The sequence below is a fragment of the Anolis sagrei genome, chromosome 1 (genome assembly GCF_037176765.1).
Source record: "Anolis sagrei isolate rAnoSag1 chromosome 1, rAnoSag1.mat, whole genome shotgun sequence".
NCBI lineage: Eukaryota > Metazoa > Chordata > Lepidosauria > Squamata > Dactyloidae > Anolis > Anolis sagrei.
In genome coordinates this window covers 324,257,849-324,281,744 of record NC_090021.1, presented here as the reverse complement: position 1 = coordinate 324,281,744, position 23,896 = coordinate 324,257,849, and the positions used below count along the sequence as shown (strand labels likewise).

At 39.7% G+C, this 23,896-nt stretch overlaps 1 protein-coding gene across 2 annotated transcripts in view; it reads right to left on the bottom strand.

Moving 5' to 3' along the window:
- Positions 1–23,896, bottom strand: part of RCOR1 (REST corepressor 1) — a 172,874-nt gene that overhangs the window by 31,099 nt on the left and 117,879 nt on the right. For both annotated transcript variants that reach the window (XM_060755128.2, XM_060755136.2), the window contains exons 5-7: positions 23,111–23,272; positions 16,278–16,396; positions 3,732–3,810 (exon numbers count right to left, since the gene is read on the bottom strand). In XM_060755128.2, the coding sequence (XP_060611111.2) occupies positions 3,732–3,810; positions 16,278–16,396; positions 23,111–23,272 (360 nt within the window). The remainder of the gene's footprint in view (positions 1–3,731; positions 3,811–16,277; positions 16,397–23,110; positions 23,273–23,896) is intronic.

The window sequence follows — 23,896 nt, the reverse complement described above, 5'->3', positions numbered from 1 at the left end:
AGTTAGCTGGAAAGGTGGAAAACCCACAGATTAAAACTATCTTTTAACTTGAAATAACACCTTTCCAGGAATTTCTAGGCCCCCCAGAACAACTCTCTAGTCAATCTCTACTTGCAGTTCATGACAGAATCCCATTGGAAGACCCACAAATGTCTAGAGAAGTGCTCTTTCTAGGAATCTCTAAATCAGTGGTTCCCAACCTGTGGTCTGTGGACCACCAGTGGTCCGCAAGAATGAAATATGGTTCTCGGCCCCACCATTATGAAACCACTGCCTCGAAACCACGTGCCAACGAGAGCAACTGGTCTGGTGAAACCCCCTTATAGTGCTGAGGCAATGGGAATGTCGGGAGGGGAGAGACTGACTACCCACAAAAGATTATGAAAGATTACTATTACCATATCAGCTCTAAATTATTAAATATGGTTTTCTGTGGGCAAGCAGATGGTGATTACCGGATAGCATATGTTCTGTATCAGAAACTAGAGCTGATGTGGTCTATCCAATGCAATTTGCTGAATCAGCACCCCAAATAACTAACCGGAATCTAAAGTTGACCAAAAACAGATTTGTAACCCTATTGGTACTAATGTTGGAGAGTGGTCCCTGGTCAAAAAAAGGTTGGGAACCACTGCTCTAAGTCCTCCAGCATGACTTCTGGTGGAAGTGAACCACAGAATTGTGCTGGGAGACCTAGAAATTCCAAGAAAAAACATATTAATCAAATCCGCAGATAATTAAATCTGCAAAAGTCAAACCCACACATGTGAAGGGTCAAGTGTAGTCAAAACACACACAAAATAATAGTATGAAATAGCAAGAGCCCTAAACGATTCCGGCCCAAGCTACCAATCTGACCGCATCTCTGCCTATGAACCCACCAGGAGTTTGAGATCTTCCGGGGAGACCCTGCTCTCGATCCCGCCTGCTTCTCAAGCTCGGCTGGCGGGGACGAGAGATAGGGCCTTCTCGGTGGTGGCTCCTCGGCTGTGGAACGCCCTTCCTACGGACATTAGACTAGCACCATCTCTAATGGTATTCCGCAAAAAGGTGAAGACCTGGATGTTTGTGCAGGCGTTTGAGTAATTTAGTGCAATCTGGTAATGGAACATAGGAATGGAACAATGGACGACGAACCTGGACTACGCTTGGATGATGAGAAGATTGGGTACGGTTGTTTTTTGTAATAATTGTGCATTGTAATTGCTTATTGGTAATTTATGGATAATGTGTTAAGTCAATTGTTATATGTTGTATGGAATCACTGCTGTTTCTACTGTTTTTACTGTTTGTGAACCGCCGTGAGTCGCCTTCGGGCTTGAGATACAGCGGTATATAAGCAAAGTAAATAAATAATAATAAAGTAAAAGTAATACAACAATGATTTTTTGGTCAAAATCGATTTCCAAAAGCTTTCCAGAAACAAAAGGTCCTAACCTGCTGCTGGAAGCTATTTTACCTTCCCCTGAGAGGAAGTTTCAAAGTGTGGGAGTTGCCACAGAGAAGACCATCTTCTGTGTTCCCATGCCAGCCATGCCTTTGAATGCAGTGGAGAGAAGACCTCAGAGCCAAACTTTCCAAAAATTTCATGTCAGTGACACACTTTTGAACCATGCATCATTTTGCAACATAGTGATTCATTTTACTAGCAAACCAGAGATAAAGCCAACTCTTTAAAAGATATATGGACACACATACAAATTGTACTAACAAAATGTATGGCAACAAAACTTATCTCAGTAAAACCTTGCATTATTTTTTTAATATATGATTTATTGCTGATATCACATAGACTCTGAGGTTTCTCATTATGTTCATGTGACACGCCTATACACTGTAGTCACCATACTAACATGTTGCAACATAGTGTGGAAATGTATTGTCGAAGGCTTTCATGGCTGGAATCACTGGGTTGTTGTAGGTTTTTCGAGCTATATGGCCATATTCTAGAGGCATTCTCTCCTGACGTTTCGCCTGCATCTATGGCAACCTCTGAGGATGCTTGCCATAGATGCAGGCAAAACGTCAGGAGAGAATGCCTCTAGAACATGGCCAAAATAGCCCGAAAAGCCTACAACAACCATAGTGTGGAAAGCTCTTTTTTAGAGTATGTGACAGAGTCTTTTTCTTTAGGAAGCTTTTAAACAGTAATTGGATGGCCATATGTCAAGGGTACATTGATTGTATTTTCCTGCATTGCAGAACAGGGTTGGACTGAATGTTCCTTGGGGGTCTCTTACAATCCTATGGTTCTATTATTCTAAATGATGAGAAATTTACTTTCAAAACGGATTCTACTCTTCCATTTTCTGTGTCCATCAAAATGTATCCCCCTTCCCATACGGCTCGGAAATTCCAATTGGTTCAATGAGCAGCAGCCAGGATGTTGACTGGCGCTCCCTACAGAGAGAGGTCAACCCTCCTGTTCAGGGAGCTCCACTGGCTGCTGTTTATACACCGAGCCCAATTTAAGGTGCAGGTGCTTACCTACAAAGCCCTGAATGGTTTGGGACCAGCCTACCTGCATGATCGCATCTCCGTCTACGAACCCACATGCTCTCTTCGTTCATCTGGAGAGGCCCTGCTCGTGATCCCACCTGCGTCGCAAGCGCGTTTGGTGGGGACACGAGACAGGGCCTTTTCTGTGGTGGCCCCCCGACTCTGGAACACCCTCCCCAAAGATCTTAGACAGGCCCCTACATTGGCAGCCTTCAGAAAGAACTTGAAGACCTGGCTGTTCCAATGTGCCTTTCCCGAATAGGAAACCTCCATTACCAAGTCCCACAAGCACTTTATTAAAGCCAAGATTGCCGCACACTGCACACTGCACTTGTCCATAAGCCTCATTCCCACCTGTCACATCAGCACTTTTAACCCTTGTACCCTTACTCTGGCCCGGCCCAGTTTTATTGTGTCTTAGTGGATTGTTCATTGCTTGTTGTTTTAGATTGCTTTGTTTTTAATTTGCCTAGGTTTGTATTGTTGTATTGTTTGTTGAGGCCTTAGCCTTTGTAAGCCGCATCGAGTCCTGCGGGAGATGCTAGCGGGGTACAAATAAAGTTTAATAATAATAATAATAATAATAAAAAATGCTAATGATAAAGTGGAGACAATGTAATGCAAAGAAGAAGAACTTCGGTGGGTCTAGCAGCCAATGTTTTACCCCTGTAAGAACTGCATGGACTATTAATGATATTTTTATTAAAAAACTGAAAGCAACTGGAAGTCCACATCTATTTGCTAAATAATGCAGAGGGTCCCAAATATACACACTGACCTTTTACACATTGCATATAAAATGTATCTTATGTGGAATAAACAACCAAGGTAAAGCAACAAACAAGTACAGAAAGAAGGCGTTCAGATCCCAGTCCTGATGAAATGCAAATTCCTAAAGGCTTCTAGGTTAGCCAATGCTATTAGCCTAAAAAACCACAGAGCTTCAAAATGGGATCAAAATTGAATACATGGAGGTGGCATGGTTCAACAAACAGCAAGCAATGCGTTGACTCTGAATGAACCTGAGATGCATAAACAGTTTTGGTTATTCAAGGCATGTTTTTCAAATGTGAAAAATATATTAAATATACTAATATGGTTATGGTACTGACAAAGCAACAGCTAGAGATATTGCAATTAAAACCTAGCATGAAACACATCGGCAGTGTTTTTGTTTCATTTTGGGTTTATGTTTTATGAACTGATATGTGAAAACATTATTAGAAAAATACCTCTTTTTTGCTCTCCTTGTTTTGTTCAACCTCAATGTCAATAGGGTTAGTTCCATTTGTTTCTTCCATTTCATCCTCACTAGAAAAATAAAAGAAGGAAAGGCCTCATCAGCACTTACAAGTATCATATCAATATACTCTTAAATACACATACATACAGTGAGATAAGATTTTTAAAAATAGGTTTCCATTATTACAGATCGTGTCACCAAGAGCTAATGAAAAACTTCCAAAGAAAAAGTTCGAACTGTTCATGTTTTGTTGATTTCTGATTGAAGATCTTGGAACATAAAAATGTGACCTACATTTCAGGGAATGTTTTAAGTTCCTCCTGTAGCAAATCATTTCACAATAACTCAAAAGCAGTACCAAAGTGGATTTGACCTCTTAAAAATGTATTTCTAAACCATTACAATCTACATTTTGGAAGCATTAGAGCTACTTTGACTTTATTTATTTATTTACAGTATTTATATTCCTCCCTTCTCATTCTGCAGGGGACTCAGGGTGGATTACAATGCACATGGCAAACATTCAATGCCATTGAGACATATAACACATACAGACAGACACAGAGGCAATTTAACATTCCAGTTTTTCCAGCTTCATGAAGGTATGCTCGATTCCGGCCACAGGGGGAGCTACTGCTTCATTGCCCACTTTGAACACCGAGTCCTTGATGGAGTACTTCCTCATTCTTTCACACACTGCTGGAAGGTTTTGTGGTGTTGTGAATTAGTTAAATAAGCCTCCACACATAAAGTGGTACCTAAATTTCCTACTTGATAGATGCAACAGTCTTTCAGGCTGCATAGGTTGACAGCAAGCTAGACTATTAATGGTCAGGAGCTCACTCTGACCCGGGCTGAACTCATGACCTCTCAGTCAGTAGTGATTTAATGCAGCTGGCTACTAACTAGCTGTGCCACAGCTTGGTCCTTTAAAGAAAGTATATGCATCATATAGCACCGGGATTGTGGCGCAGCTGGCTGTCAGTTGCATTAAGATCACTCTAACCAAAAAGGTCATGAGTTCGAAGCCAGCCCGGGTTGGAGTGGGTTTCCAACCAATTGTGTGTAGCCTGTTGTCGATCTTTGCAACCCGAAAGACAGTTGCATCTGTCAAGTAAGAAAATAAGGTACCACCTTAAAGTGTGGGGAGGTTAAATTAACTGATTTATGAGGCCATAAAGAAGACTCCAGCAAAGCATTCCAGCGGGGAAGCATGTGGGAATGCGGAAGTGCTTCATCAGTGTCGCAGATGGACAATGAAAGCGACAGCTCCCCTGGTGGCCAGAAGAAAAAAAAGTTAAATAGCCTCTGTCTATGTCTGTATATGTTTGTATATCAAAAAATGGCATTGAATGTTTGCCATATATGTGTACACTGTAATTCGCCCTAAGTCCCCTGCAGGGTGAGAAGGGCAGAATATAAAAGCTGTAAATAAATAAATAAATAATATACTTACTCAAATGTACAACAAACTCTTCTAATTCAAATTAGCTTTTGAACTGTCCTGCATTTTTTTAAAAAAATCAAGAGTTTGAATCCTAGCTCAGTCCTGGAAACCCTTTGAGTGACCTTGAGCAAATCATACTTTCTGAGTCTCAGAGGAAGCCAATGACATGTCCTTCCGCTGTGAATAAATATTGCCAAGGAAACACCATGATAGATTTTTCTTAGGTCACCAGAAGTCAGAGTCAACTAGAAGGTACAAAGGTTTAGTTATTTCAAGTATGGTTTAACTGGCCATCTGCTCAAGAATGCTCAATGTCACTTACAATAAAACTAGGTGATCTACTCTTAAAACGACAATATTAAAATAATCACAAGCTCAATTTTAAAACTTCTAACTTGTGTTGTTACTCAAGTTTGTTCCACTAAGATGGAACAAACTGACCAACAACACAACAATATATACATGTCTATGGAGATATAAATTTTTCTGACATCAAAAGAGTTTACTTAGAAATAGGGTAGTACAGGACTGCAGCCCAAATGACTTTCGCATACGTTCCCTTATATATTTAAATCATTGTATTTTATCTTAATGGACGGGGGGAGGAAGGAACCACAGGTGACAGATTATCTCTGCCAAGCACAAGGTAGACATATGCTCCACAATCTGTACATGTGCGAAGCTTTAATTCCTGGCTGAGTAAAAATACCTTCTGTCAATAGCAAAATAATAAATAATAGAAATCAAACTGGAATCATGTTGTGTTTGATGGAATAAGCAGCCATTAATAAAGGATGTCAGGATATTTTACTCCTTTGGATTGTTAACACAATTCAATCAAGTATCCAGACTGCTAACGACATTTTCATCACAAACTATTGATACAAAATGGACAGTATTTATACATGTTATCTATGTATTTTAAAATACGCTTTCACTACTCTCTCCAGTATCAGTTATGTCGGCAAATGTTCCATAGGTAAAGGTAAAGGTTTTCCCTGACATAAAGTCTAGTTGTGTCCAACACTAGGGAGTGGTGCTCATCTCCATTTCTAAGCCAAAGAGCCGACGTTGTCCATAGACACCTCCAAAGTCATTTGGCCAGCATGACTGCATGGAGTGCCGTTACCTTCCCGAATTGCAAGGTGGCTAGGAGCCCCTAATGGCACAGCAGATTAAACTGATGAGCTGCTGAACTTGCTGAGTGAAAGGTTGGCAGTTCAAATCCAGGGAGTGGAGTGAGCTCCCGCTGTTAGCCCCCGATTTTCCCAACCTAGCAGTTTGAAAACATGCAAATGTGAGTAGATCAATAGGTACCGCTGTGGCAGGAAGGTAATGGCACTCCACGCAGTCATGTCAGCCACAGGACATAGGAAGGGTCTACGGACAATGCTGGCTCTTCAGCTTAGAAATGGAGAAGAGCACTACCCCCCAGAGTCAGACACAACTAGAATTAATGTCATGGGGAAACCTTTACCTTTACTTTTTTACGTTGGCAGAAACTGGGCCTAAGAGCGGGAACTCACCCCAGTCCCCAAATTCGAACCACCAATCTTTTGGTCAGCAAGTTCAGGAGCTCAGTGGTTTAACCTGCTATGCCACCAGTGAGTTTTCCATATCAAAGTAGAAAAAACGGGGAAGAGCAACTTCCATATAGTTACAACATGCAACCTTCATATTCAGGCATTATCTCTAAAAATTAGTAGGAGAAACAAGTTATCCAGCTAAAGTTCATAAACTTTTCATAAACTTTCATTAACTTTTCTGGTGGGGTTCTTTTTGCTAAGGATGGAATAGATGGTCCATGAGGCCCAGCTCTGAGAAAATTCAGCAAACTTAGCTTTGTATATTTTCGATTAATGGTGTCATGAGAAAATCCAGCAAAACTAGTACTGGAAACAGCAACCAGAGCAATGAAAATGCGGGGACAACGGGGAATTCAAGTTGGGAAAGAAAGGGACCCACTCCGATGGGTGAGGTTCAATTTATCATTAACAATAATCCCAAACTCCTTCCATATGTAGAAATTCCCTTCCATATGTAGAACTGTAAAGTATTCCTGTAACTATACATTTTAATTTTTGGTCCTAAATCTAGAACATATACTTTACTGCATAAGTTTTTAATTGTGTTCTTTGTAACCTTGTTTATATTGGGCTTGGTCCCCAGTTGTTGTTGAAATTTATTCTATTAAATTCCACTCATTTTTCTAGTTAATCAAATAAACTTAGCTTCTGTTCCTATTTTCCAATGTGTTGGGTGCCTCTCCTCATTTTGTATCACTCACAAACTCAATTAAGGACTCCCCTCTTTTCAAAAGATATTACTACTTATTAATAAAGTGCCTCAACTGATGTATTCTGCATAATTATAGTCTCAGTTGAATTAGATGAGTTGATTGCAATTGTGACCTCCAAAGATGCATGGTCAGATGTGAACTATCAGATATACAAGGTTCTGGGCAAAATGGACCACTAGTTTAACTGGCCACCTAATTCAAGATTTTCATTTTCAATATGTGTGTGTTTACATATGTGCCTTTAAGTCTCCTGTTGATTTATGATGGCCCCGTGAATTTCATAGGGTTTTGTTAGCCAAAGAATCTTCAGGGGTGGTTTTCCCAGTTCCTTCCTCTGAAATATAGCCTGAAATGTAGCTCCTGGTATTTGTTGTCAATCTCTTCCATCCTAATCTTGGGCTGTAGTTTAAATAATATATTTGTTAAATCCCCATTTGTGACTCAGTTACTGTATCAGAATGCTAGAGGAATGGCTTTTGCTATACAGGAAGCAGACAGCAGTAAGAATTTCTTACTGTTGACCTTTAAGATATTTATAGGTTTCTGATCTACTGGAAGTGGCATACTTTCTCAACACCCCAAGTTGATACTGTATAAACATGATTTTCCTCTTCTTCTTCTTCTTTTTTTTGTATTGCAAGTCCAAGGCAAAAACAACCTTAATTATTTGTGTAACAACTGTTAAGAGGGCATTGGTTAAGTCAACCTTCACTAATTTGCTACTTTGCAAACACACAATTATGCAGTGTGGATATCTGTACTGGAATTTGTTCCTCTTGGTATGAAAAAACATTTTGAAGCAAAGAACAACATGTGCCCCATTATCTAAAGCGACATGCTTGATAACTAGACAGAGTATTTGATTGCCTGCACAAACTACAGATATGTCTATGGGAATCATCATATACCAACAGACAGAGAAATATCCATCAAATCATGCCAGTCTAAATGATTAAACGATGTCATTAATATATCTTTATATTAATTATATGCATATTTTACTTTTCCAGGCGGCATTCAACCCCTCAAATCCAAATGGTGAGCTTTGGGAGAGGAACTAAAGTATGAACCTAGGTGCTTTAAGCCAATTAACACACAATGGCACTTAAATTCATGAAGAGACATAGAATTGCATACCCTCTCTATCTCCTTGGGTTGCCCTTAATGTAGGTAAACATTGGGGAAATGAACTAATTATACATAAGTAATTATTTGCACCTACTTCCTTCCAATTTTACACAGTGTTATCTGTACTGCAGAATTATAAAATTTTGAAACCTATGTAACTCAGAGAGAAAGATCCTTTGCAATGCTAGCACCCTATTTGCAAGAAAATATGGCAGGGCATCTATTCCCTAATATACTTATCAGGAGACAGGGGAGAGTGTAGGTGCCTCTCTATTTATTTTATGTATCAGATCAATTTCTATCCTTTAATTCCCTGGGAAGTTTCCAGGGAGTATTAATAGCATGATAATAAAAATATAAAACCTACCAGCAGAAAATTGAAACAGCAAAATTCACTGGAAATAACAACAGGAGCTCTTTTTAAAAGCCAGAGGAAATTCAGGAAGAACAGAAATGCATTTAAAAAGCTACGGAACATAAGAACGTATTTGCTGGTCCCTAAATCCCAGCTCCTTAAGCCGCTCCCATAAGGCTTGTTCTCCAGACCCTTGGTCATTTTAGTTGCCCTCCTTTGGACACATTCCAGCTTGGCAACATCTCCTTTCAATTGCAGTGCCTAGAATTGGACACAGTATTCCAGATGTGGTTTGACGAAGGCAGAATCGAGGGATAGCATGATTTCCCTGGATCTAGACACTAGACTCCTATTTATGCAGGCCAAAATCTCATTGGCTTTTTTAGCCACCGCATGACATTGTTGGCTCATTTTAACTTGTTGTACACAAGGACTCCATGATCTTTTTCACATGCTATCAAGCCAGGCATCCCCCATTTTTATCTTTGCATTTCATTGTTCCTGCTTAAGTGGAGTATCTTGCATTTAGAATCATAGAATCATAGAGTTGGAAGAGACCTCAGGGCCATCCAGTCCAACCCCCTGCCAAGAAGCAGGAATATTGCATTCAAATCACCCCTGACAGATGGCCATCCAGCCTCTGTTTAAAAGCTTCCAAAGAAGGAGCCTCCACCACACTCTGGGGCAGAGAGTTCCACTGCTGAACGGCTCTCACAGTCAGGAAGTTCTCATGTTCAGATGGAATCTCCTCTCTTGTAGTTTGAAGCCATTGTTCCGTGTCCTAGTCTCCAGGGAAGCAGAAAACAAGCTTTGTCACTGTTGAACTCCATTTTGTTAGTTTTGGCCATCTCTCTAATATATTAAGATCGTTTTAAATTCTGCTCCTGTCTTCTGAAGTATTAGCTATCTCTCCCGATTTGGTATCATCTGCAAACCTGATGATCCTTCCTTCTAACCCTTCATCTAAGTCATTAATAAAGATATTGAACAGAACTGGGCCCAGAATGGAACCTTGCAGGACTCCACTCATCACTTCTTTCCAGGATGATAAATATTATTATTAATAATAATAATACTTTATTTATATCCCCCCATCTCCCTTTGGAACTCAGGGTGGTTTACAACAAATTGTGGCAAACATGCAATGCTGTACAATACTAAACAAAGAACAAACTAACTGAAACCACCCGAATCCCAAATCATACCCAACATCCACATCAAAATAATAATAAAGATAGCACCAAACATTAGACAATGGCAGAACTAAGTTATGTTTTCACAGTTAAACATTAATAACAGACTGGAGGATAGTAGCAATTACTACACAATGGTAATTAAATCAACCTTCCCAACTTGGTACATTCCAAATGCATTGGATTAAACATGCCATTATCCCTAGACAGCACATCCACTGACTTTCTGATTGGGGATGATAGGGACTTAAGTTCAGCACTTTTAAAGGCTGAAGAAAACTGTCTTAAGATATCGGAGCTGATGAAAGCAAGCACCGATCCAATTGCGATGAAAAAATGGCCGAGAATAAAAAACAGTGGTTGCATGTATGATACAAGCCCTCCTTCCAAATTGAAAGATGCAAACCTAAAGGATAGATGTGTTTTCAGAGAAAATTGCTTCATTGCTGATTTCTTTCAAAGGAAATACCCTAGTTGATTAGCAATCAAACCAGAAAAGATCTTTGCTTGTTTTCTTTTTTGCTTACAAGGTTATCTCAGAGATTTATTGCAAGCATTCATAATCTGCCTTTCCAAAGTTTATTCAAGGTGGCTCGCAATTACCAAGCCAAGCACATGCTAAACCTGCAATTGAATGTAGTTTATGAATGCAAAACATACGTGTGCCAGCTTGGCCCCTTCACCAAACTGTACAACTGGAATCATCATCTCCATAGCAACAGGCTCTCCGACTATTTTGAATCAATATTCCTGTGCTGCAAAAGCACTGAATTAATGAAAATCTAGATTCGGGCACATCTTCATAGAGCTTTCTTAGGAACCAACACCTATATAGAATTCTCATGTAAATCAGATCAAGATCTTGTCAACATTCTGGTGTCATTGAACGTGAAGGATGAAGAGAAAGGTGAACCAAGAAGGACAGGAATGGTTTGTTAAACCAATTTCTACTTGGAACCAATTCCATTTCCAAATCTTTGGGAAACACATATACAGAATAACACAGCATCAAGCAGTTGATACTTATTATAAACACTCCTTCATCCAATGTAAACTGTTACTTATTGCCTTCAGCAACGATTAACTTCAAAAATTATAATGTCATATTTGCTTGCAAACATAAAAGGTGTGAAAGATGCAGACTACTTTCAGCCAAGTATATCTTAGCTTCAAAAACTGATGCATATGAGATTTTTTTTTGTCTGTGCAAAAAAAGAAACACAAGACTTTTCAATATCTTAATAAACAATGCGAAATCTTGAAAACCTGGTTCTTCCTTCTTTTCCCCCTTCCTTCATACACACATGAATGAAATGCAGAAGCCTCCAATTAACCATAACTGCACATTTCATCCATCTCAGGAAACTCTGGTTAAAGAGTTTGAAGTTTTTGTTCTCCCAAGATAACGGCTGCTTTCAAAGCTTGTAATCATGGTTTCCTGGTTTAGGTGAAAAAGGAAGCTATGCCTAGTTGGAGACGCCTGCATTTCACTGAGGCCCACTCCATAGAGAGGTAAGAAAAAGATGTAAAGGAAAGTAAGAAGCAGATGTTGGTATGGGTAAAAGGCCATTTCTATTTCAAGCTTATGGAGAAATATTTTATTACTAGAATACACTAATAGCCTTTTTATATTTCAATTCTATTTGAAAAGCAGATTATGAATGTTTGCCTGCAAAACATGGACCATCTATAAACGTCACTCTCCACTTCTGGAAAAATTCCATTAGCTTTGCCTTTGAATAATTCTACATTTTTTTTTGGGAAGACAGGTAGACAAATGTCGGCATTCTGGAATTAACAAAACCCACCAATGTTGATTCTCCACCATTAACTTGGCTGGACTGGCCACATTGTCCAAATGCCTGATCACAGTCTTCCAAAGCAATTATTTTTTCTCAATTCAAGAAGGGAAAATTGAATGTTGGTGGACAACAAAAGGTATTTAAAGATGGTCTTAAAGCTATCCATTAATTATGTGGCTTAAACACTGAGAACTGGGAAGCCCTGACACTCAAGTGCTATAACTGGAGGTAAGCTGTCACCAACAAACAGTGTTATGGATGAAATATAGGGTGAAAGGGCGCAACGTGCCAAGAGGAAGACATGTCAAGCAAATCCTTGTTGGGACCACCTTCTACCTGGAAATCTATGTTCTCATTATGAAAGACCATGTGGATCCAGAATAGGTCTTCACAGCCACTTATGGGTCCAGCACCAAGACTCTACTGTACAATGAATTTAATGTCATTGTACACTGTATAATGAAATTAAATGTGTTGCCCAGCACACATCACAAAGCAACACACCAATCTCTCCACACTCCCACCCCATTGCACAGCGCACAATGCCACATCAATGTGAAGCCATGGGGTTCAATATATGTCGCTTATCCAACATAAACAGACCGGCAGAACGTTGGATAAGTAAAAATGTTGGAGGAATTAAGGAAAAATGTATTAAATGTCAAATTATGTTATGATTTTACAAATTAAGCATGAAAACATCATGTATTACAACAAATTGACAGAAAAGGCAGTTTAATACACAGGAACATTATGTAGTAATTACTGTATTTATGAATTTAGCACCAAAATATCGCAATATATTGAAACAGTTGTGAGTACGGGTGGAAGGCAGGCTGCGTTGGATAGTACAGAACACTGGATGAGCAAAGGCTGGATAAGCGAGACTCTATTGTAGTTATAGCTCTAAGATAAAAGCTGTCTCTCAGTCTGTTTGTCCTTGTGTTTGCCACCCTGCACCATCTGCCAGATGGTAATAATTAAAAAAAATATGCTGGGTGAGATGGATCCCCAAGAATGCTCTGCGCTAGATAACAGAGAGAGAGAGAGTCCCTTACTTCAATGCTTCCCAACCTTTGCTCTTCCAGGTATTCTTGACTTCAACTCCCAAAAGCCCCTGTCAGCTTGACTGATAGTTATTAGACATACTGAGAGTTGAAGTTTAAAACATATGAAGGAACAAGATTGGACACCAAAGCTTCAGTTTTAGAAGTATCAATACATAGCAATATTCCACTTTAATGTAGAACATTCCCTCCATCCCTGGCACATAATGCATGACAGAATAGAGAAGGTGAAAGAAAAACCTAAACCAAAGATCCTATTTACCATAAAATCCAATTTCACAATATGGAATTGAGAAAGGAAAGCTGCATTTTCCTATAAGCATGTTGGGCTAAGCCTATCAGCAGACTAATGAATAATTCTGCCAATCCATGTCATCAGTCCAATAGACATGTCTGTTATTTACTGGGATCTTTAATACATGGATCCGGACAGAGTATTTATAAGGCAAACATTTTGGAAGATTTAGAACTAAAATAAAAATTTTAAAGTCTACTTTTTATTTCGAGGAATGGACCATATTTGTTCACATATACCAATGGTACATGGCAGCTAATCATCTAGATCAGCAGTTAAATATGATGACTTGGAGTGTGGTGGAGTTTCCTTCTCTGGAAGCTTTTAAGCAGAGGCTGGATGGCCATCTGTTGGAGGTGCTTTGATTTTGTGTTCCTGTCTGGCAGGGGTTTGGACTGGATGGTCCTTGTGTTTTCTTCCAAATCTATGATCCTATGACTATCTGAAGAGCTAGTCTCAATACATACACTGTGTGTTTGCTGGGAAACTTCCAAATCATGAGCCTAAATTAACCACAGAGGTTCCCCATCCTCTGTAGAGCTTCGCAAGTTATTTAAAGTCCGAAATCTTTTTAGCAGATTTCTAGTAAGCTACAAACACTGGTGTGCATCCATAAACAATATGTGTACCTAATCCTAAGACCATTGATGATGATGATGATGATGATGATGATGATGATCGGAAACTTCTCAAAGCACAGCAGACAAAGAGTCAGTACAAGAAAACGAGAGCTGACAGCTGGCACAACAAAGAATTGCATGGGCAATTCCTTGACAAAATTGAAGGAAAAGTTGACAGGGAGAAGACCTGATTATGGCTCACAAATGGAACACTGAAGAAGGAAACAGAAGGCCTGGTTCTTGCAGCCCAGGAGCAAGCCATCAGAACAAATGCAATTAAGACCAGAATTGAAAAATCAGCAGATGACCCAAAATGCAGACTGTGCAAGGAAGCTGATGAAACCATGGACCATATCCTCAGTTGTTGCAAGAAAAACGCACAGACGGACTACAAACAGAGGCACAACTCTGTAGCCCAGATGATTCACTGGAACTTATGTCACAAGTACCACTTGCCAGAAGTAAAGAATTAGTGGGATTATAAACCCGCAAAGGTCATGGAAAATGAACATGCAAAAATACTGTGGGACTTTCAAATCCAGACTGATAAAGTTTTGGAACACAATACACCAGACATCACAATTGTGGAAAATAAAAAAGTCTGGATTATTGATGTCGCCATTCCAGGTGACAGTCACAATGAGGGGGGAAAAAACAGGAAAAACTCAGCTGCTATCAAGACCTCAAAATCGAACTGCAAAAACTCTGGCATAAACCAGTACAGCTAGTCCCAGTGGTCATTGGCACACTGGGTGCCATGCCAAAATATCTCAGCCGGCATTTGGAAACAATAAACATCGTCAAAATCACAATATGTCAACTGAAAAGGCCACCTTACTTGGATCTGTGCTCATCATTCGAAAATACATCACACAGTCCTAGACGCTTGGGAAGTGTTCGACTTGTGATTTTGTGATACGAAATCCAGCATATTGATCTCGTTTGCTGTGACATACTGTGCTTTTGTGTCAATAATAATAAAAATAACAACAACAACAACAATATGATGGTGGTTTCTGGGTCCCAGGACAGCTTCCCAAAAGCATGTCCCGGGATACCTTCCCACCAGAACTTGGAAAACTGCACAACAAAAACTTTTCCATGGTTTTAGTCCTTCCCTGAGGCTACTACAAATCCAACCCTTTTTCAACCAATAAGGAAACTGGAAGTTCACTTCTTGGGGGTTTTTTTCTTGGTTGAAAAAGATCTCTCTGGTCCTTAAAGAGCCCAGGACATTTGAAAAGCTTGGCGAAATGGTCTCCCATGGTCCTAAGGATATGTATAAGGACTTTGAGAATAAAAGAGTCATGATCTTTTTTTTAAATGTAGGTGAGATATGGGGAAAGCCCCTCAAAGGCCTCACAGCAAGTTGAACAGCTGCACCAACACACAACAGTTAGCCACCTCTGTTTGGCATGCTTCCTGGGAGAAACATTATTCAAACAACAATGTGACTATTGCACAAAGTCAGTACCTTACACAGACAGGCTGACACACACAGTTGTGCAATAATCATGCTTTCTTCCTGTGCCTCAGGAAGGGAGTAAGCTACAGGATATAGTAAAGAATTTATTTTTAAAAAATTCCCAGGAGGAAACAAACATAAGTACAAAGGCAATGAGATGGCATTCATTTCTGAAATGTCAGGCATTTGAAAAACTTGCCCTTTCAAATGTGTCCTGTAAAGTTTGTGTAATCTATAGTAGCAAACAGAGAGTCATGTAGCATCTTAAAGACACAACACATCGATGGCAAGGACGAGAGAACATCCAGTTCCCAATTTATCACAATTTCTGAAATAAAATGACATTCAAAGGTAATGAACCTTTGATACCACAGATCTGAATTATGCTTTGCAAGTAGGAAAGGAAATGCACAAAAGCTGTTGAATTGGGACTTGTAAGGTTTGGTTACCATCCTTCAGTCTTATGGGCTTCCAAAGCTAGGTAAACTAGATTTTTAAAATTATTTTTAAAACAACTATTGTTTCATGAGTTGTAGTAGTTGTTTTGATCAAAACAAAAGTATGACCACTCAGATGCTTTCCAAATGGAAATTAAGCCCTCATCTTTATATCATGGCACACATTTTCGTGGACTTGGTTTCACTGTCTCAGAGGAATCCGCATAGCTTCATGCTACCATAAACATTTGAAGTCTTTTCCTAGTTTACAACCTGTCTCATATAGTACCCATACTTTCCACTTACCATTTCCCGCACAGTGGAATGATTTAAAAATTGTTTTGTTCAAATACCATGTAAATGTCCACACTGCAACACAGAAAATCCTCAGTGTGCAAATTGCCAACTTGTGATTTTGACAACTTACCTCTCCTCCCTCTCTCTTTTCTGCTTGCGAGCATGACGATCCATGACACTTGTTTTGGTTCTTGTCTTTTTCCAGGAGTAATAGAATTTCACCAAGCTTGCTATCGATTTGTCAGGAAGCTGAGGAACACAGAATGATGGGATGACACACATGTCATACTCAGATCAGGTACTGAGTTTGTCAAGCAAAAGAGCCAATGTGCACTGTGAGTACAAGTTGGCTATCACCATGCTAGATTAAGAACAAAGTGCATTGTGATTGTCAAAAGATCAATCCAGAATGCGACATGATTCAAGGATCACTGGGGAACAAAATGGTTGCTTTATACATGAGTTGGCAACACCAGAAAAAAAAGCATCAGTAAATCAATGCCTGATAGATTAGGATTCCATGACAGAAACTGGGAACAGTTGAACTGGCATCTTAGGTGTATTTTTAGAAATGGTTCTATTTTCAAACCAACAGTTTGTTTGTGACTGGTAAAATGGGATTCTCCATTGGTCACAGTGTGATCCAACATATGTTGCAACAGAAACATTATTATTATACAATGTAATAGCCGTCCCCTGCCACATGTTGCTGTGGCCCAGTTTGTGTATATGTATATGTATTTGTGTGTGTGTGTGTGTGTGTGTTTGTTTGCATATATATATGTGTGTGTGTGTGTGTGTGTGTGTGGTTTTGCTCATGCGTTGCAATGTAATTTTTATTTTTTGGCATTTTCAGTCTCTTCTGCTTTGTTTTTCAGTATTTTTATGAGTGACGGTCACTCATTGGCCTGATAGGTGTATTGTGTCCAAATTTGGTGTCAATTCATTCAGTGGTTTTTGAGTTATGTTAATCCCACAAACGAACATTACTTTTTTATTTATATAGATAGTGTGTTTATGTCATACAGAGAGAGAAAGAGAGAGAGCAAGTGAAAGAGAAATACAGATATATTTATTAGTTGGTCCCCAAATGCAAGGCAGAACTACAGTGATGTCCCAGATCTGTAACAGTTGAACTCTATTGACTAAAGTCAGATAAAACAGAGGTCAATATTGAAAGGCAGTATTATTTACCTGGATAAAAATTCTTCAAATGGTTGCTTTCTACTTTATTGCTTCGTGCTCAAAGGAAACATTGCCCACTCAGCCAGGTCATATTTTAAATGCCATGCTTTCTTTTTCAAGTTTATGTGTTCTCTTTCTTCCTACCAACACTACCTAAGCTAGCCATGTGTACTCTCCCTTAAACAATAATTACATTATCAGTGGTTCTGCTTTTGTTGCTAAACAAGCGCAGCTTTAGAAAAAGCAATTTGCAATTAAGGAGCTGCTTTTCAAATTGGTTACTTAAAAATGTGTTTTAAAACCTGCAACGTATCTACATTTTGCCTTTCTACTCTAAGAAGCTCAATTCTTAGCTTCCCTCCTTACTGACCATGAGACAAAATGCTCATTGATGTATTCATAAAAAAATGTAAATATACTATGAGCAGCAATACCTGCCTCCCTTAGCCTGTCTGCTGAATCTCCAGCCTATCCTGCCTCAATGTATTTAGTCTAACTTTTGAATGAGCACAAAATGTTTGTAATCTTCTCTCACATTTTGGAGTCTTCATGGACAACAAGTTAAGCATGAGTCAACAATGTCATGCGGCAGCTTAAAAAGCCAATGGGATTTTCGCCTGCATAATTAGGAGTACAGCATCTAGATCCAGAGAAGTCATGTTAACCCTCGATTCTGCCTTGGTCAGACCACACCTGGAATACTGTGTCCAATTCTGGGCACCACAATTTAAGGGAGATGTGGACAAGCTGGAATGTGTCCAGAAGAAGGCAACTAAAATGATCAAGGGTCTGAAGAACAAGCCCTATGAGGAGCAACTTAAAGAGCTGGGCATGTTTAGCCTGCAGAAAAGAAGGCTGAGAGGCAGGCCCATAGCCAGGATTTCGTTTGGGGGGGGGGGGCTGATTTTTTTTCAGGGGGGGGGAGTTTTTGGGGGGGCTGAATCTGAGTGAAAGAGGGTCTAGCCTAGCAAACCTTTTGTATCATTACCCCAATACCCCCATGCATATGGTGATCAGATCATGATATGAATAAACATAACAGTTTAAATAATGCACCAGTAAGGCCTTTTTGCGAACCACCATGAGAATTTCGGGGGGGGGGGGGGGCTGAAGCCCCTCAAGCCCCCCCCCCCCCCCCCCGGGCTACATGCCTGCTGAGAGGAGACATGATAGCCATAAATATGTGAGGAAGTGATAGGGAGGAGGGAGCAAGCTTGTTTACTGCTGCCCTGGAGACTAGGATGCGGAACAATGGCTTCAAATTGCAGGGAAGGGGATTCCACTTGAACATGAGGCAGAACTTCCTGTGAGAACTGTTCAGTAGTGGAACTCTCTGCACTGGATTGTGGTGGAGGCTCCTGCTTTGGAGGCTTTTAAACAGAAGCTGGCTAGCCATGTGTTGGAGGTGCTTTGAATGCGATTTTCCAGCTTCTTGGCAGGGGGTTGGACTGAATGGCCCACGAGGTCTCTTCTAGCTCTATGATTTTATGATCTTCAGTTTAAATGATTACCCTTGTCACCAATTGTATTTATGGTTCGTGTATAACTGATTTTCACATTTTAGTTTTTGTGATCATCTGCCCAAATCACTGGGTTGATTTGAAAAGGTATAAATAGGAATAATAATATTAATGGTTTAATATTAATATGAGACGATGAATCAGCTCTAAGTGTCTTTAAAGTAATCAGAGACACTTAACCTTATCTTTAAAACAGCTGAAATTAGGATCAACTGAGCAGGAACCTATGCGTTTTTAAAACTATGTTACTCCATAAAGAATCGCATCCATTGATGGTGTCAGACAAGTCTCTGGAAATGGCTTAGAATTTGGATACTGCAGTCATTCTCATCTTTGGCTACTGAACAGCACAAGCATGAATTTGGAAGTTGAATCAAGAGAAGCATTTCTTTATCAAAAGCTTGCAAGCCACATCTACCTCCTTGTAATGGTTTGTTACTTTTTGATATTTGCTGCAGATCAATATTGTTCACACAGAGAAGTGAGCCTGGCTTCTTGTTCTAAGTGTACATGCCGATTGATCATCTTCGCTAGATGAGATGTGGATAGATTTAGTAGTGCAGTGTCTACAAATATGGATCAAAGACACTACCAACAAGAGGGCAGTTTACCTAGTGACTCAGTTCAGACAATCCTCCACACAGTTGGAAACACTCTAGCATTATTATATTTATTTATATCCCACTGTATCTCTCTGAAAAGATACCCAAAGCTGATAGTGAGCCTTCTATTCCAGATTAAGCTCTAGCTGACACTGTGTGTGCTTGTGCCTTCAAATCACCTGTTGACTTCTGGTGACGCTGAGAGTTTCATCGTTTTCTCAGACAGGGAATACTCAGACATGGTTTTGCCAATTTTGTCTTCCTCTTAAATATAGGTTGGCATTTGTTACCTGACACTCTCCTATCTGACTACTAATAAGAATTGATCCTGCTCAGCTACCAAGATCAGATGCCTCTAGTGCCTTTAGGGCATTTAGCACAGGATATCCTAACTCAGTGGTTAATGATGAAATCTCCCAGTTCTGAATATCTTTGCCATCAGCCTGTAGTTTAGTACTAACTATAGCTTTATCATGATGTTTAGCCTTGGTCTGAGATGAGCTTCCAGGTACAATGGAGTTAAAATGCTGATTGGGAAACCATACTGGCTACACTTAGTGCCAAATAACCTTTGATATGAAGGACTTTGATTCAGACATTTTCTCCCTTCCCAGAAAATATGCTGTTAGGATAAGATGGGATTCTAATAGGAGACTCTCAGCCTCTATGCACATTCTGCCAAGAAAACTACATGGTAGTTTCTCATGAGGGCCACCGTAAATGTGAAACATCTTGAGGGCCTTGGTAGCGCAGCGGGTTAAACCGTGAGCTGCAGAAAGTCTGCTGACTTGAAGTTTGGCAGTTCAAAGCTGCGAGTTGGGGTGAGCTCCCAACTCTCAGCCCTAGCTTCTGCCAACCTAGCAGTTTGAAAGCTTGCAATGCAAGTAGATCAATAGGTACCACCTTGGCAGGAAGGTAAAAGTGTGCCCCATGCAGATATGCAGACATGCCAGCAACACAATAGGTGGTGTCTATGGGCAAGAGGCTCCTTAAGATGGAAAATTGGAACAAGAGCAACTCCCCATGGCTGGAATTGAGCATCACCCCCAGACACCAGCGATGGAAAAGGGGGAAGGCCTTGTCCATGTTGTATGTCATAGTTCACTCTGTGTAAAAGGCATTGAATGTTTGTCTCATATTTGTATAATGCAATCAGCTCTGAGTCCCTCCAGGGATATAAAGTGGAATATAAATAAAGTGTATTATTATTATTATTGGGAGCCCGCAGTGGTGCGGTGGGTTAAACCGCTGAGCTGCTAAACTTGTTGACCAAAAGGTCACAGGTTCAAATCTGGGGAGCAGCATGAGCTTCCGCTGTCAGCCACAGCTTCTGCCAACCTAGCAGTTCGAAAACATGCAAATGTAAGTAGATCAATAGTTACCGCTCTGGTGGGAAGGTAACAGCACTCCATGCAGTCATGCTGGCCACAAGCCGGCTCTTTGACTTAGAAATGGAGATGAGCACCAACCCCCAGAGTCAGGGGAAAACCTTTATCTACCTACCTACCTATTATTATTATTATTATTATTGAAAGTTCACAAGGACAACAAAAATGGGGATATAGTTTCTTTCTAAGTCAACATTTGTTTTAAAATGTGTAAAAATGCATAAACTTTCTCTTCCCTTTCAAGCAAGGATGCAAATCAACTTGAAATGAAAAGGCCAAATTAGACATTACTTTTAGCATCTGCCAACAGGTAGCAGTATCTTTGTTGAAATATCAGTTCCCTGTATATTTTTTTTATCATTGGCTGAAAGTCTTTTGGGACATTACTGGATGGGAGACGTCAATACCATGATGTTAGTAGTTTCAGACATTTTTGGGTTGAAAACATTATGTCAAGCACTGGATCTAGCCTGACTCTAAACCTGCTAAAAAGAAGCAATTGGAAAAAGAAAACACATCAGGCTGTGAGTTTTTTTTTTAAAAGACAAGGGAGCAAACATTGCAGCTGTTACTTCTGCTAATTAAGAGCCTACAGCTTTTAGTGTGATGCTTCGTCTCCAGCAAATACTTTATGTGTAAAAAAAAAAAATCTATAAAAATTCTCCAGAAAAATCACGTTGTCAGATTTGGGGGAGAAGGCCATTAATGCATTCTTTCTCACAGCCATTAAAACAAATGTACACAAAAGCATAATTAAAAGGTGATTAACATAGCTATTACAAACTCCCATATTTCCATCACCTGCACTATGTTTTGACCCTGGAATCTTGCATGATCAAATTACTAAATGTCACAAAAATTTCACGAGACAAATGTCCAGCATTTATATTTAATTGTTTTAAATAGATGTTCAAATTAGAAATATTTGAATAATGTACCACTTCTTGCTATTAAAGGTGGACAATCCAGCCCACAACTCTTTGGCAGCATGGGAAATATGAATTCCTTTCCTTCCTATGCCAGTAGATGGAGGAGTTGGCTTCTTTCTCCAGTAATACATTTGTTGCATACTAGGTAATCATCTAGACCTTTGGACCACACATACTATAGGTAAAAGTAAAGGTTTCCCCTGACATTAAGTCTAGTTGTATCTGACTCTGGGGACTGGTATTCATCTACATTTCAAAGCCAAAGAGCTGGTGTTGTCCATAGAAGCCTCCAAGATCATGTGGCCGGCATGACTGCATGGAGTGCAGTTACCTTCCTGCTGAAGCGGTACCTATTGATCTACTCACATCTGCATGTTTTTGAACTGCTAGGTTGGCAGAAGCTGAGCCTAACAGCAGGAGCTCACCTGGCACCCCAGATTCGAACCACCAACCTTTTGGCCATCAAGTTCGGCAGTTCTGCAGTTTAACCCGCTGTGCTACCAGGGGGCCCACATATACTATAAGTGGGTTAAATGTGATCCCAGGTCCAAAAATAACCTTCTTCACTTGTTTCTGTAAAGATCCAAGCCTTTTGGAGCATCATTTTTCCAAGAAAAAAAAAACTGATCCAATGTTTTGTCGAAGGAAACGTCAGGAGAGAATGCTTCTAGAATATGGCCATACAGCCCAAAAAAACTACAATAACCCAGTGAACTGGTTCAGCTGGAAATATCTAGGAACAGTAATTCTCCTTTCCACACACACTGTTTTCCAAAACAAGAAATAAACTTGAGGATATTTTGTTTTTTCTTCTATTGGCATTTGGGCCTCCTCTGGAACCCTGGAGAAATTGCCCTCAAAACCTGTCATACCTGGTCCTCCCTGCCTTAATACTAATGAGATTAGAAACATGTTAGTTTCAACTCTGACTCTATGTAAACATATAATAACTCTAAAGCAAACTGTTCATTTCTTCTTCATATTGGTCTATTGGCTGGGTTTCATACTTTGTAAACTCATAAACAAGGAAAGCTTTTAAAAATTCTGAAATAAGAGCAGAAAATATAAATGTATGCAATTAATACCTTCTTTTCTTCCATTAAGATCGCAACATCTTTCTTGACTGTCAAGAATCTCAGCTAAGAGATTCATTTGAGATAATCAAAACTATTATACTTTCCACTATAGCATTCCTCTATGAGATTCCAACACATTTCCTAGATAGTCAGAAATCTCAGCTGGAAAAATCTGTTTCTGAGAATGCAAAACAACGGGGATGTTATGTCACTTTCTTTTCTTTCTCAAGCCTTTGTGTATTTAGCCTCAGTAGATTCCTTACCATCTGCTGGATTCGGTGAAATGTTTTCCCATGGAAACTGAAAGCCTGCTCAAACAAGACTTTGTCTTCAACTGTCCACTCATCTGGAAAAGGGGTGAAGTTAGGTAGGTCAGCCAGAGATTTCTCAATGTTATGCTTGTGCCAGAAGAGCATCCCAAGGGCCTGGAGAAGGGAAGGGGAAGAAATGGCAACATTTAGAAATGCAAATAAAAACTGGACATTTAAATAACCTTAAGACTGATTCTAACTTTCCATACTTTTGTCTAGGCTGAAGCTCCACAACCTAAGTTTTAGTCATTGAGATCAGACATTGGAAATGGTTTGGGGCTACAACTCCCAGAATCACCATCCTGGCCTGGGATTCCGGGAATTGTAGTGCAAAAGGTTATATTTCTCAATTGTGGTTCTGATAAAACTCTGACAACTCACTATACTGCCTTCTTGCTACTATACACAGCTAGTGTAATGACTGTATAAGAAATTGCTTCCCTCCTTCAACTTGAAGAGGAAACAATCACGCAAATATAGCAGTCATGAAACAGATTAGTTTAGAAGTGCTCCAAAACCCCAAAGACTTCCTAACAGTCAAGCTGCAATATTCTGAAAGAGTTGGCCTTAGGTGTGTCCACTTTTGTGTAGGTACATTTGTACCAGCACAAAAGTAGAAACACACAAATATGTCTCATTAAAAAAGCCAATGGGATTTTGGCCTGCATCAATACGAGTATAGTGTCTAGATCCAGGGAAATCATGCTACCCCTCTAGTCTGCCTTGGTTAGACCACAT